The sequence below is a fragment of the Bos grunniens genome, chromosome 1 (genome assembly GCF_055505025.1).
Source record: "Bos grunniens cultivar Pamir isolate PY7600 chromosome 1, Bosgru_T2T1.0, whole genome shotgun sequence".
NCBI classification, from domain to species: domain Eukaryota; kingdom Metazoa; phylum Chordata; class Mammalia; order Artiodactyla; family Bovidae; genus Bos; species Bos grunniens.
The window spans coordinates 60,279,680-60,295,426 of NC_141165.1; the positions used below are offsets into that span (position 1 = coordinate 60,279,680).

Sequence of the window (15,747 nt, forward strand, 5' to 3'; positions counted from 1 at the left end):
TCAGTTATTCAAAACTTTTACTCCTCTCAATGAATTTTTTTATTCTCAGTATTCAACTCATCCTTCTTAGCTTTTTAAATGAGAAATATTTCAAGTATATGTTTTCCTTTAGTAGAAATTTAAAAGTCAGAAGTTACAATTCTAAAAGATGGACTACGGTTAATATTTGCAAAGTTGGATTCTTTCCTAGAATAACTTTTTACAAAATTTTAATTATAAAATATAAATTTACCAAAAAATTACATCATACAAGCATACCTCCACCTTGATGCAAAAGCCCCGTAACGGCCTATAACTGCAGAATGCATACAACCAAAAAGGTTAGCTAGATAAACCATACGTTTAAGAACATACAAGCCAACAAAGGGATCTATGAAGGATAATCACCTTAAGAGAAAAAACTTTGTGCAGATGACACTGGTTCAAATGCATTCCCTTGGGGAAAAAAAATCAACTCTGTAAAGATAGCAGATGGATTTGTTTAAATAGTAATAAAATTAACGAGGGACTTTAATAACCATCACAAATTATCAAGCATGCAACCATACTACAACAAATGGCATTTTTTTTGGCCCATACAGCATGTATGTCAGACACTGACAGATGGAAATTTCAAGCTTTTTAAATTCATAGGCATTTATATCTAAATGATAAAACACAACGTGGGAGAAAACTGTTTACTTTCAGTTCAGCAAGAAAGTCAAAGAGCTTCCAAGGGCTTACCACTGGTGGATCAACGGGTGCTGGTGGTTGTACTTGTAGGTTTACCGCAACAGTCTGTGGAGGAGGAAGAGTCTGAAATGGCAACTGGACCAAAGCTTCTGCAGCTGGAAGCTCCTCTTCAGACACCAAAGCATTCTGCACCAAAACCTGACCCTGGGATAGAATTTCAGGCTGCACTTGTAAAGACTGCATAGACTGCAGGGGCAGTGGTGGAATCTGAGCTGGAGGTGATGTCGACATCTGTGGAGGGGTTGCAATTGGGATTGGAGAGGACTGCAGGGTTGAATACTGCTGGTGTGATGTTGGAGACACAATCTGCTGACCTGGGGACACCAAGGTGGACTGCTGAACTGGACCAATGTGTACAACAGGGGAAGCTGGAAGTGGAAGGTGGGATGAAAGATTCAGCTGTGTTGTAGGTTGCACCTGATTAGCAGTGGACTGCTGCAAGTTTGACCCTGGCTGGAGAGCTGATGACACAAGAGGGTGTGGCTGAATAAGTGCTTGTGGATGAATAATTATAGTAGGAGACTGACTTGGTGAATGAGGTGGAGGAGGAGACACCACTACAGACTGCTGTGCTGACTGTGACTGGCTAGGAGACATTGCTAGAGGAGGGGGATGACTTTGAATTGGTGAACAATGCTGTGACTGGGCACTACTGGGAGCTGGAGGCAGGCCATGGTTTTGGAGTGGTATACAGTGCTGGGAGGGCGGTGGGTCTTGAGTTGGACTTTGAAGTGTGATTGGCTGAATTTGTTGTTGCTGCTGTTGTAGTATCAGCTGATGATGGGAAACTTTGGGAGGTGGTGAATGAAGAGGAATCTGCTGATGTTTTATTAGAGGATGAGGCTGAATTGGAGGATATGATGCTAAAAGAGAAAAAAATGACAATTAGTCTTTATTTCAAAAACATTAAATTTTAAAATAAATTTAAAGGAGGAAAGTTTGCACATCAAAAATCTATAATGAGTCTTCCTAATAAGAATGATTTGAAAATGTAATGACAACTTTTCCTTGAAAAACTACATAATTTCAAAAAATAAACGACACTGTGATAAGTTCCAGAAGAAAACTGCCTAAAACAACTGATATAAATCTGAATTTACACATGATTTCATTAAATTTTAAAGGTCATCAAATATTTCCAATAACTTTTAACAAAGTGTATCCACTTGAATCATTCTTTGGCAAGAAGAGCATAACAAGTATAATATCTTTATATCATAAAATAAAGATTGTATCCTTTTTAATCCATGTCTAAACATTCTTCTAGCTAACAGTCAATTATTTAAAAAGCTTTCAAAATAAATTCCCAAATTTAAACCAAGATAAACAGTTGGTACTATTTGATCCAGGAAAATTTTTGTATAAAAAGTTAATTCAGTTAAGCAAAACACGTGTGTAACTCCTACAACATGATTAAATGATTTTTAACCATGGTGAAACGAAATTTCAGAGGCCATTCCAAATCTAGGAGAGCACTAGTTTTGCTTGCAGAAAAAATAATACCGTCAGTCATGCTGTCTAGATAAAGGATCTTGGTTTACTTCTCTTCTTACCCACACTCACAAAACCCTACAGTAATCTGTACAGTACACAAAAACAAGACCAGGAGCTGACTGTGGCTCAGATCATGAACTCCTTATTGCCAAATTCAGACTGAAATTGAAGAAAGTAGGGAATATCACTAGACCATTCAGGTATGACCTAAATCAAATCCCTTATGATTATACAGTGGAAGTGAGAGATAGATTTAAGGGACTAGATCCAATAGAGTGCCTGATGAACTACAGACTGAGGTTCATGACATTGTACAGGAGACAGGGATCAAGACCATCCCCATGGAAAAGAAATGCAAAAAAGCAAAATGGCAGTCTGGGGAGGCCTTACAAATAGCTGTGAAAAGAAGAGAAGTGAAAAGCAAAGGAGAAAAGGAAAGATATAAGCATCTAAATGCAGAATTCCAAAGAATAGCAAGAAGAGATAAGAAAGCCTTCCTCAGCGATCAATGCAAAGAAACAGGGGAAAACAACAGAATGGGAAAGACTAGAGATCTCTTCAAGAAAATTAGAGATACCAAGGGAACATTTCATGCAAAGATGGGCTCGATAAAGGACAGAAATTGTATGGACCTAGCAGAAGATATTAAGAAGAGGTGGCAAGAATACACAGAAGAACTGTACAAAAAAGATCTTCATGACCAAGATAACCACGATGGTGTGATCACTGACCTAGAGCCAGACATCCTGGAACGTGAAGTCAAGTGGGCCTTAGATAGCATCACTACGAACAAACCTAGTGGAGCTGATGGAATTCCAGTAGAGCTATTTCAAATCCTGAAAGATGATGCTGTGAAAGTGCTGCACTCAATATGCCAGCAAATTTGGAAAACTCAGCAGTGGCCACAGGACTGGAAAAGGTCAGTTTTCATTCCCATCCCAAAGAAAGGCAATGCCAAAGAATGCTCAAACTACCGCACTATTGCACTCATCTCACACACTAGTAAAGTCATGCTCAAAATTCTCCAAGCCAGGCTTCAGCAATATGTAAACAGTGAACTTTCAGATGTTCAAGCTGGTTTTAGAAAAGGCAGAGGACCAGAGATCCAATTGCCAACATCCGCTGGATCATCGAAAAGGCAAGACAGTTCCAGAAAAACATCTATTTCTGCTTTATTGACTATGCCAAAGCCTTTGACTGTGTGGATCACAATAAACTGTGGAAAATTCTGAAAGAGATGGGAATACCAGACCACCTGACCTGCCTCTTAAGAAACCTATATGCAGGTCAGGAAGCAACAGTTAGAACGGGACATGGAACAACAGACTGGTTCCAAATAGGAAAAGGAGTACGTCAAGGCTGTATACTGTCACTCTGCCTATTTAACTTCTATACAGAGTACATCATGAGAACCGCTGGACTGGAAGAAACACAAGCTGGAATTAAGATTGCCAGAAATACCAATAACCTCAGATATGCAGATGACACCACCCTTATGGCAGAAAGTGAAGAGGAACTAAAAAGCCTCTTGATGAAGGTGAAAGAGGAGAGTGAAAAAGTTGGCTTAAAACTCAACACTTTGATATTTGGCAAAACTAAAACAATTATGTAAAGTTTAAAAATAAAAAAAAGAATACAAAAATATCTAGCACCCAGAAAGATATTAATAAAAGTCATAGTATGAATTAAAAAAAAAAACAAAAAAACTCAACATTCAGAAAATGAAGATCATGGCATCTGGTCCCATCACTTCATGGGAAATAGATGGGGAAACAGTGGAAACAGTGTCAGACTTTATTTTTTTTTTGGCTCCAAAATCACTGCAGATGGTGATTGCAGCCATGAAATTAAAAGACACTTACTCCTTGGAAGGAAAGTTATGACCAACCTAGATAGCATATTCAAAAGCAGAGACATTACTTTGCCAACAAAGGTTTGTCTAGTCAAGGCTATGGTTTTTCCTGTGGTCATGTATGGATGTGAGAGTTGGACTGTGAAGAAAGCTGAGCACCAAAGAATTGATGCTTTTGAACTGTGGTGTTGGAGAAGACTCTTGAGAGTCCCTTGAACAGCAAGGAGATCCAACCAGTCCATTCTGAAGGAGATCAGCCCTGGGATTTCTTTGGAAGGAATGATGCTAAAGCTGAAACTCCAGTATTTTGGTCACCTCACGGGAAGAGTTGACTCATTGGAAAAGACTCTGATGCTGGGAGGGATTGGGGGCAGGAGGAGAAGGGGATGACAGAGGATGAGATGGCTGGAGGGCATCACTGACTCGATGGACATGAGTCTGAGTGAACTCCGGGAGTTGGTGATGGACAGGGAGGCCTGGCGTGCTGCGATTCATGGGGTCACAAAGAGTCGGACATGACTGAGCGACTGAACTGAACTGAACTGAACTGAATCTGTAAGTAATAACAGTAGTTTTTTCCACAAGGGAGTCACTCATAACAGGAAAAAAAGTGTATATATATATATATATATATAAACACACACACACACACACATATATATAAGAATTAGCAAAATCAAGTACTGAGTGGTTTCCACATCATTATGCCTCTTCTGTATATTGGTGCATATGTTTACATAGAGGGAGATGCTGATAAAATCCTATCTAAATAATGGAAACTGGGTTCACTAGAAGATAAACTGGAAAGACTACTTAATATTAAATTCATGTATCAATTATCACATTTAAAACAAACCTAAAGTCAAAATTTTTTTCTTAATCTCAGACTGTAACGCCTTTTTACACTGAACCACATTTGTGACAAAAACGTTATAAAAAATTCTAACAACTTATTTCAATCTTTTTGCATTTGGTTATTATTTAAAATTCTGGAGATTCTTTAAAGAAATTAACATCTGATTAACATCTCAAGAAAGCAGCATTTAGAAAGTTAACAAATACCCAAGCATTGTTGAAACCAAAATGGAAATTAGATAATAATCTTCATATAACTAGACTAGCATTTCTTCATATAACTAGACTAGCATTTCAAACTAAGACTGAAAATTTTATGTCACCATCTTATAAATGTGTTGGTAAACACTCTATATTACAGTCAATGAAACCTTGGCTTTCTATAGAGTACCTTTCCACTGAGGGGCTTAAGATGCTTTCACATAACTTTCCTTTGTACTTACAAAATGCCTGTGGAGTAGATATCACTATTGTCCTTTTACAGATAAGTAAATAGAGGTTTTGTGAGCATAATAGCAAAGGCCCACTTTACTTCAATTTTTTAAGTTATAATTAAGATTTACCATATTCCTGAAATACAATGGAGACTATAGTCACAGGAATAAAAAGTCTCTCTGTGCTCTAGCAAGTGAGCAAACTTTGTTTTCTAGAGAGGTAATTCACTAGAGTAACAGTTATCCTTTCACCTAAACTTTTCTTTGATCAGACATCAGAACGTGTTTATATATTTTTTATTAGTCCTAAAGTCCAACTGACAAGCATATATACTATAGAATAACTGTGAGGATACCTTAAACAATACTTCTGTATAAGAAAAGTCTTAGTGTTCTGGAAAATGTGACATTTGTTAATTTTTCTTATTTTAACAAACACTTTAATATTGTCAGGTAGTCTACATACAAAGAACCTTTTATTATGGCAAATAATTGTATTATTGCAAATTATTAAATATATCATTTCATTCCATAGCTACTACAACCCCATGAGGTAAGACAGGTACTCTACCAATCCAATATATTTCAGGTGAAGAAACTTTCAATAGTGAAGTGACTTGCCTGCAATCACCTAGCTATTGAGGGGCAGCACTGGGTATAAAAGAAGCCAGAGTCTTAGCTGAGTCTGGGTTCCAACTATGGTCCAAATGTTTGTGTCCCCCAAAATTCATATGTTCAATTCCTAACCCTAACTGTGACTGTATTTGGTAATGGGGCCTCTAAGGAAACAATAATGGTTAAATTAGGTCAATGGGCAAGACCCTGACCCAACAGGAAGACCTGCTGTCCTCTTCTCACACTCAGAAGGAAGACCACGTGAGGACGTACAAGGCGGCAGCCACCTGCACGCCTGGGAGAAAGCGCTCGCCAAAGACCAAACGCTGCTGGCTTTTGAGCCCGAGCTTTCCATCCTCCAGAACTGTGAGAAGATCAATTTCTGTCGTTTAAGCTACCTAGTCTATGGTATTGTTTAATGGCAATCTAAGCAGACTAATTAGGCTTTCATTAAGTCCTTCTACATACTTCATTAATATCTGCAAACAATTAAGCATATTTTTTAAACTAGATTTCATAAAAGCTCTAAAAAACTACTAAAAAACTTGAGTTCTAATACAGCTCATGATAATTTCCAGATATTTGGTTAAAGTTTGCCTTTATTTTATATACTAAGAAAAGGATTAATAAATATCAAGCAGGAATTCCACTCTCAAGAAATGGTGAAGAAAAGTAAATGATTTTAGCACCCTAGAAATGTATGTAAGGAAATAATAAACATGTCTATTATAATAAATATTAGACTGTACATTATGTTAGAACACAAGTAGATTTTTTAATATTTTAAAGTGAACTGCAAGAGCAAACATTTTTCCAATTGAAGAAAAGGACAAATTACCAAATCAAGAATCTAAAAAAAAATTTTAGCTTAAGACTAATACCCCAACAGCAAGAGGAGAAAACCTAAAAGGGCAGAAAAATTATAACTGCTGCCTTGCCAACTTAAAACCAGGTATTAGGGGGTTCAAAGGGATTGAAAATCAAAAAGTGAATCTCTTTGCTTGAACTAACCCTGACAGACTTTGTACCTTTCTTTTTGGAAGGAAATTAACCTACCCTCCATTTAAACTATAGAAATCACTAGAAAGTTTCCCCTGAGCAGTCATTCCAAGCACAGTGAGTCACTGCCTCTCCACACTAACTCCTTCTATCAACACTGGCCAGGAATTACCAGGCAGTCCAGTGGATAGGACTTTGTGCTTTCACTGCCGAAGGCACCATCCAAGGTTCAACCCTTGGTCAGGGAACTGAAATTCCACAAGCCATGCAGCGTGGCCAAAATTAACCAAAAAACAAAACACTGGCCAGGGGCAGGTATGAGGCCACTGCTACTGCTAAGTCACTTCAGTCGCGTCCGACTCTGTGCAACCCCATAGACGGCAGCCCATCAGGCTCCCCCGTCCCTGGGATTCTCCAGGCAAAAACACTGGAGTGGGTTGCCATTTCCTTCTCCAATGCATGAAAGTGAAAAGTCAAAGTGAAGTCGCTCAGTCATGCCCAACTCTTAGTGACCCCGTGGACTGTAGCCCACCAGGCTCCTCCATCCATGGGATTCTCCAGGCAAGAGTACTGGAGTGGGGTGCCATTGCCTTCTCCGGGTATGAGGCTAAGAACCCTCTAAACAATACAGTACAAAAATCCTGTTACCAGGCCAAGAACCCTCTAAACAATACAGTACAAAAATCCTGTTACCAGGCCATACAGACAGCAGGACCTGGCACCCAGAAGTTTATAAAGAAGACTTCACATGTAACCACACTATCAATGGATTTATTATTTTTACATTCTAACAAGATCTTGAGATTATGTCATATAGAGAAAGTTGGCAATATTAGCACAGAGGAAATATGAAAAGAGAAACAGGTTTAGATAGAGGAAAAGCAACCTTCAGCAGTGTATTAATAAAATGAAACTTTAAGAAGTAATGCATAGAGGGCAGTTCAAGATAGTGGAACAGAAGGATGTGTGCTCATCTCCTCCTGTGAAAGCACCAAAATCAAACAGCAACTAGCTGTTGAACAACCATCAACAGAAGGACACGTCAAAAAAATATACCTCGTGTCCGAAGAAAAAGAAACTGCAGCAAGATGGTAGGAGGGGCACAATCGCAATCAAATCAAATCCCATAAATGCCAGGTGGGTGACCCACAGACTGGAGAACAGAAATACCAAAGACGTTCTCACACTATTGTGAAGATTCTGAACCCCATGTCAGTTTTCCCACCCTGAGGATCCGACAAAGGGACTGGGAATCCCCAGGGAATCTGGGCTTGAGGGCCAGTGGGATTTGATTAGAGGACTTTCAGAGTACTGAGGGAAACAGACTCCAGTCTTGGAGGGCACAAACAAAATTTTGCATGCACCAAGACCCAGAGGAGAGGAGCAGTGACCCCACAGAAAACCGAAATCAAAACTACCTGCTAGTGTTGGAGGGTCTCCTGTGGAGGGATGGGTCAGCAGGGGCTCACCACAGGCACAGAGGCACTGGAAAGACTCATTGGCATAAACCCTCTTGGAATTCGCCATTAACCCTACCATAGAGCCCACACACTCCAGGGCTGGTCACCTCAGGTCAAACAACTACCAGGGAGGGAGAACAACTACCAGGGAGGGAGTACAACCCCACCCATCAGCAGATAATTGGATTAAAGCTTTACTGAGCAAGGCCCTGCCCACCAGAGTAAGACCCAATTTTTCCCATCAAGCTTACACAAGCCTCTTAGCCTCTTTCATCAGAGGGCAGACAGAAACAGCAGTAAGGAGCAGTCTCATAGCAGCTAAAACAAAAACCATATGACAGAAAGTTAATCAGCATGAAAAAGCAGAAAGTTATGCCTCAGATGAAGAGACAAGATAAAACCCCAGAGAAACAACTCAATGAAGTGGAGACAGGCAACCTTCCAGAAAAAAAATTCAGAATAATGGTAGTGAAGATAATCTAGGATCTCAGGAAAAGAATGGAGGCAAAGATTGAGAAGATGTAAGAAATGTTTACCGAAGACCTAGAAGAACTAAAGAACAGAGAAGAATAATACACTAGAAGGAACCAACGGCAGAATAACTGAGGTAGAAAAACAGATAAACGATCTGGAGAACAGAATGGTGAAAATCACTGCCACAGAACAAAACATAGAAAAAAGAATGAAAAGAAATGAAGACAGCCTAAGAGACCTCTTGGACAACATTAAATGCACCAACATTCACATTTTAGGGGTCCCAGAAGAGAGAGAGAAAATATTTGAAGGGATAATAGCTGCAAACTTCCCTAACATGGGAAAGGAAATAGTCAATCAACTCCAGGAAGCACAGAGTCCCAGTAAGGGTAAACCCAAGGAGAAACACCCCATTACACACAGTAATCAAACTGACAAAAATTAAACACAGAGATAAAATATTAAAAGCAACAAGGGAAAACAACAAATAACACACAAGGGAACTCCCATCAGGCTATCAGCTGATTTCTTAACAGAAACTCCACCAGGCAAAAGGGAATGCCATGATTATTTTAAGTGATGAATGGTAAGAACCTAAAACCAAGAATACTCTACCCAGCAAGACTCACCTTCAGATTTTATGGAGAAATCAAAAGCTTTCCAGACAGACAAAAGTTAAGAAAATTCAACACCACCAAAAGCAGCTTTTCAACAAATGCTAAAGGAACTAACTTCTCTAGGTAGGAAACAAAAAACAAGGAAAAGAAACCCAAGACAATAAAGAAAATGGTAATAGGATCATACATATTGATAATTACCCTAAATGTAAATGGATTAAACGTACCAACCAAAAGACAGCCTGGCTGAGTGGATGAAAACACGTACATGTACGCACTTCCACTTACCACAGCACTCTGCTTGACCCCCCAAATTGTATGTAGTTATTTTACATTGTTAAGCTAATCATGTTCCTATTATAGCTTCAATTGTAATTATCTTTTATTTTTTGTCTGGCTATTGATTATGAAAGCTGATAAACATCTTTTACTATTGTGATTATGTAATTCACTTAATATCACTGTATCATGATTGGTCAACGGAAAAATAGAACTCTATTTCACCAAAACTAGGATCTAATAGAAAAACCTGTAATCACTTTTTAAAATGCAGATGCATTATCAGAATTATCTTGAAATTTTTTGAAAAATACAAATGCTCAAGTATTGCTTTTTTTCTCCAGAGCTCCAGATACATTTCTAATGAGCAATCATGTTTAAAAATAACTGGACTATATGATGATCTTTTACTTTTATCTAGTCAGTTTCATTTTTTCTATTTCATATTCAATGCTCCCATTTCATTCAGTTTATGTTCTCCAATTTCTTCATCTCTTTTTTAATATTGTCTCTCAAGCCTTTATCAAGTGTAGTAGAAAAGCTTTTGTCTACATATAAATATGTATAATATATATTTTAGAAAATTTATGAATTTTTGTCTAAGTAAAAAAATTATGACATTTTGATTCCACTTGTTCGACTTAGTATGAATAGAATGCTAGACTTCTAATTAAACAGTAGATATGCAACAAGCAACAAAGGTTTACTGTATGGTCAAGGGAACTATAGTTAATATCTTGTAATAACCTATGATGGAAAATAATTTCAAAACTAATATATGTGTATTTGTATAACTGAATCACCTTGCTTTCCACCTAAAACATTGTAAGTCAACTATACTTTAGTAAAATATATATATTATAAAAAGTAATGCATAATTATAAAAGGATAGAAAGAAGATACTTACCTGATGAGGCTGGATCAAAGGAAGATTTTTTTTTTTTAGGTAACATATATGAGGTGCCTAGCTCAGTGCATGACACACACACACACTTTCAATAAACAAATTAAACTAGTATAAAAACATATGTAGATATCCCACTCCAGTACTCTTGCCTGGAAAATCCCATGGGTGGAAGAACCTGGTAGGCTACAGTTCATGGGGTCGCAAAGAGTCGGACACTACTGAGTGACTTCACTACCACTATCACTAGATATATTAAGAATAGTAGAGATCTAAGTAGGCTTAAGAAGCAAAAGAAAGGATCAAGCATGAGGGAGACACAAGCTGCTATAACTATGAAAGGTCAGGAACCAGTTTAAAAACAATGCAATCAATGACACAAGGAAATAGTGCTAACTTTAAAGTGGAAAGCAGATAATTCCTTATCCTACTAGAGCTGAAGAAAGCTCAAAACTGAGAAATTCTGAGATGAACAGAAGACATGATAAGGAAACTCACTCTGCACAGCCCTAACACTTTCAGCATAAGAACCACGAAGGAAGATTATCTGTAGATGGCAAAGGCAACAGACAGGAGTTTCAAAGGCTGACGAGACTGAAAACAACTTAGTTGGTTCCCTGACATCTTCCTCTCAAAGATGAAATCAAAGATGGAAAAAGAGCAATATGGTGAGGAAAATAATTATGCATAATCCTTATTTTTGGAAAGTGATAAATTCCTCCCACTAGACACAACTTTAAAGACAAATACATACTTGCTTTTTAAAAAAGCTTTTAATTTTGGACAAGTAAAGCATATTAAATAAACCACAGGCAAATTTTTTTTTTCAAGCTAACAGGTTTTATCCATACAACAGGAGACTAGCACACAATGAAGATGTTAATCAAATGTCAACTGACCAAAAAATCTATTATAATGCTTTAACTGTTGGGCTCTTTTTCTTTTTTCAAGCTATACTATTGAGACATTCTTTTGTTAACTTATAAAATTCACACCTTATAATGTTTTAAAAGTATTCTTGTTCAAGTAATGGATATCTTTTGTTTTGCTCTGCCTGTGAAGAAAATGAATAATGCAATTATTTTCAACAAAAGTTTTTCCCACCTGGTGCTATTAACTGGTGAATACTTGATGTCCGGGTGACAGCTGTGCTTCGTGATTCCAGACTTGGACTTTCTCCTTTCTTATTACTTTCTGGAGAAGGATCTCGTTGGCTGATTTTAGAACTGGTCACTGTTGTTTTGTTATGACAAATTGTCAATGACTGAGTTTGACTAGTACTTTTTGGCGGACCATTTTGTGAGCTAGATAATACACCCAACTTCTGGCTGCGTAATGTTAAATTCTGAACCTAAGAACCACACAACAAAAAACAAGGATGAAACAGATGGTATTAATTGATGTGGTAATCGCTACCATTATAACAATGACAACATATTTATATTGTGCTTTTTTATACATAAAGTTCTAAACACGTGAAACAACTAATTAACCCTGAAGGAAAGGGGAGTTGTTATTCTAATTAATCATACCTAAACATTAAGTGGCAACTTTTTTAAAAGACATGAAGGAAAAGAATCATTAAGAACTAAATAAGAATAGAACATACATACATATTGCAAAAGAACTATGAATAGGAGGGAATTACTCTGTAACATGCTGCATTTTAGACCTAGAAACTTTTTTACAGTATATATAATAATAATAGATAAGGATTATAAGGGAACACCAACCTTCTAAGAAAACAAATTCATGAAATCAAACCCACTGTGACAATTATTAAAAGCATTTCCATTAACTAACTTTAAAGAGTTAGTGAGATTTTGTTGGGATGGTTACGAAACACTCATTTGGCTTTGAGAACTAGATCTCACAAACTGAAGAGACTGCATGGCACTGAAATGCTTTACTGTGATGACGCCTATCTGTGCTGTGCTCAGATAGTTGTGTCCCACTTTGGCGACCCCCTCAACTGCAGCCCGCCAGGCTCCTCTGTCCATTGGATTCTTCAGGCAAGAATATTGGAATGGGTTGCCATGCCCTCCTGAGGATCTTTCCAAACCAGGGATCGATCCCAGGTCTCCCGCACTGCAGGCGGAGCCACCACAGAAGCCTGACTCCTGCAGACACCAGGGCTTCTAAACACACTGCCAGTCAGGATGGTGGCAAAGATTATCCCAATTACTCTCATCTGAGGTTTGTAACATTTTAAACCAGTAAGACAGAAAATGCCTCTTCTGGATGCCTAACTTTTTGCCTCTCTGGAATAAACGCACCAAATACATTAATGCTAGGAAGGGAAACTGAAGTAAGAGAGATTCTAGGGTGACAAATATATTGCTGCTTTGTAAATGTTCTTTAGTTTCACGTGTGTTTGGTCCCTACAACAGTACCATTAACTGATGCTCTATACCATCTCTTTTCAAGTGCCAATGCAGTGTTCAGCCAACAGCAGATGCTAAATAAATGTTTACTTCAGCGCAGTTGAAGTTTTAGTCAGTTCCAAGTTACTGAAAGAATTTTCTAAGTGAGACCATATGGAGCATCTTCTCTGATTTTTGTCAAATATTTCACAGCACTGTAAACACACTAAATCACTGCTGTGTTACTGAAATTTAATGCAAAAATAAAATACGCTAAAATAGAGATTTCTCAGCTTGCCACTCAAAGTCCTCCACTGTCTGGGCCCAAACCACTTTGAGCCCCTTTTTCTACTATTTCAGTTCACAATCCTCATTTTCTAGCCAAACTGTTCTGCTCATCCTTCTCCAAACACACCTTACACTTTCTTCAGAGTCCTCGTTCAAATTCCCCTTGCCTCAACGTGGTCTCCTGAAGTCCAATGCACTGCTCAAGACCAGTTAAATTTCTACTCATTCTCCCAAAGAAACCTCTCCATGTCTCTGGTTAGATATAATTTATCCTCCTGTCTATACTCTTGCCATAGAATTTGGATCATATTGGCCTATACCACTGACAAGGGTCTAGCTTATTTTAGAATTAGTAATGTGTGTGTCTGTGACATACTGAGGCTCTGACTGGCAGGCTCTCATCTCTGACATTCATTTTTTTAATCCCCACAGTTCTGGCTGCAGACGTAACAGAAACTACACAAGTCTGAGGCATTCTCCAATATGTGATTCCAAAATATGTATGACATGAATTTTGTTAAGTATCTTGTTCTATTTATAGTTTTCTTAAGCTAACACTAAAATCTGTTCATGTTTAACCAAAAAAATCTCAACAAATGTCTAGCAGAGGAATATTAAAATCTCTCAGGAAGCAAGGGAAAAACATCATAAAATTTAACATGTGCCATAAATAATACATAAAGTGGACCACCTAATGATGATATTCAAAGGCTGAATTATAGCCTGAAAAACAAAACTTTTCAAATTAAAAGAATATTCAAAGCAAATGAAGATTTGACACAATGAACCCTTAACCTGTAGCAGTCTTTTTTCTTCTAATTTTCCCTTTGTTTTCTGGAGTTCTGAAAGAAAGTGTGTGTGTGTGTATACATATATTGTATTTTATTTATATAAATGAATAAACTTCAGAATAGGGCTTTACTATCTATGGTCATCTTAGCTTAAATATTTACAATAAATTTCAAACATGTAAACTATACTCCTGAAGTATATACAGAGCTAATTGAGCTGTTAATAGAAAAATCACATGTTCAGATATCCTTGACAGAACTTCACTTTTAAAAAGAACCACCCTTTCTAAGATAAAGAATATTAAGGCATCTAATGTCAAACTTTAATTTCATCTGAACTTCTCCTATGATCACTTTGTAGAAACTTTCTGACTTAAAAGAGTCTAGGTTTCACACAAAATATTCTTGCTAATTTCACACCTCACATTTTTATGTGGATTACCCAAATACTCACTTGTTTTAATTTGGACCTAACTATGTGTGAATTATCACAGCATCTCTTCTTTGCAGATAAGGAAATTAAGAGTGCTGGCAGCAGAACTGTTTCTACATCTAAATCTAAAAGACTGTTTTCTCCTCAATTCTTACAATATTTCCCTTATAGCCTTGGTAAGATTTCTTACTATTTCATAACATACTTTTAGTATTATGATAACTTTCTGAAAGTCAGATTTTTTTTTCAAGGTAAGGATACGAGATGGAGCATTTAAAATAGTAAATAAGGGTAAGATAGTCCCAATTTCTTATTTTTTACAGTGTGCTATAAATTTTATTACTAAGGAAAAATTAACTTACACTGACTTTTGTAAGTTAAAGAATATTAAAACCTCAAATTTGGCATTTCTCGATTTGAATCAAAATATTTTAAAAACTGCAAACATATGTTTAAAACAAAGTGGAACACAAATTCTTCAAACGAACAGCCCTGAACTTGAGGAAAGTTACCACTGGAATACTCAAAGTCAGATTACTAGAGAGCCACATACCTATAAATATCATATCTGGACCCAAAGAGCTAATTCTATAAATTACTTCGACTATGTTCACATTAAAGATGCTACTAAAGACAATGCAAGATGTTTTCTCCATGAGAACCCACAAAACAGACTGTGCTCTATAGAGAATTTGTTAATTTTATTTTCCTAATAACTGGTTTATTTTACCTTGGAAACTGCAAATCCTTTAAATGGTTGTGTTTCTGTCTTCACTATTAGCTATGTAAGAGCTAAGAACCAAATTTGTGACTCATCTTTAGACAGTGTACAACAAAAACAGTAATTAGTAGCATGTGATATTTTATGTGCCAGGCACTACGCTGAGTGTCTATTTATTCCTTGTAACAACTCTGAGCTATTACTTCCAGTTTAAAGTGAAGAAATTGAAGCTTAGCATAAGTAGTAACAACAGCTAACATTTAGTGAATGCTAACTAGGTTAACAGAAACTTCTGTTTTTCATTTTATTAACCTATTTAATTCTCATTACAACCCTATGAGGCATTATAATTATTGCATAAATATTTATTTTACTTTATATTTTTGGAACTGAAGTTGAGAGTTTAAAGATAGAAAATGAGAAGGTGGTAGAACAT

The 15,747-nt window shown here is 37.0% G+C and overlaps 1 protein-coding gene across 28 annotated transcripts in view; it reads right to left on the reverse strand.

The window, feature by feature from the left end:
• PHC3 (polyhomeotic homolog 3) overlaps positions 1-15,747 on the reverse strand; it is an 84,257-nt gene that overhangs the window by 37,034 nt on the left and 31,476 nt on the right. For 13 of the 28 annotated variants that reach the window (XR_015161352.1, XR_015161351.1, XR_015161344.1 and 10 more), the window contains 2 exons: positions 11,820-12,066; positions 724-1,595 (listed from right to left, as the gene is read on the reverse strand). Coding sequence is in view for 12 of the 28 variants with exons in the window: in XM_086393911.1 (XP_086250037.1) it covers positions 724-1,595; positions 11,820-12,066 (1,119 nt within the window). In the remaining 16 variants the exon portion in view is untranslated. Of the gene's footprint in view, positions 1-387; positions 457-723; positions 1,596-11,819; positions 12,067-15,747 lie in introns of all 28 variants that reach the window. The other 15 variants (XR_015161340.1, XR_015161338.1, XR_015161356.1 and 12 more) reach the window with 2 other exon arrangements.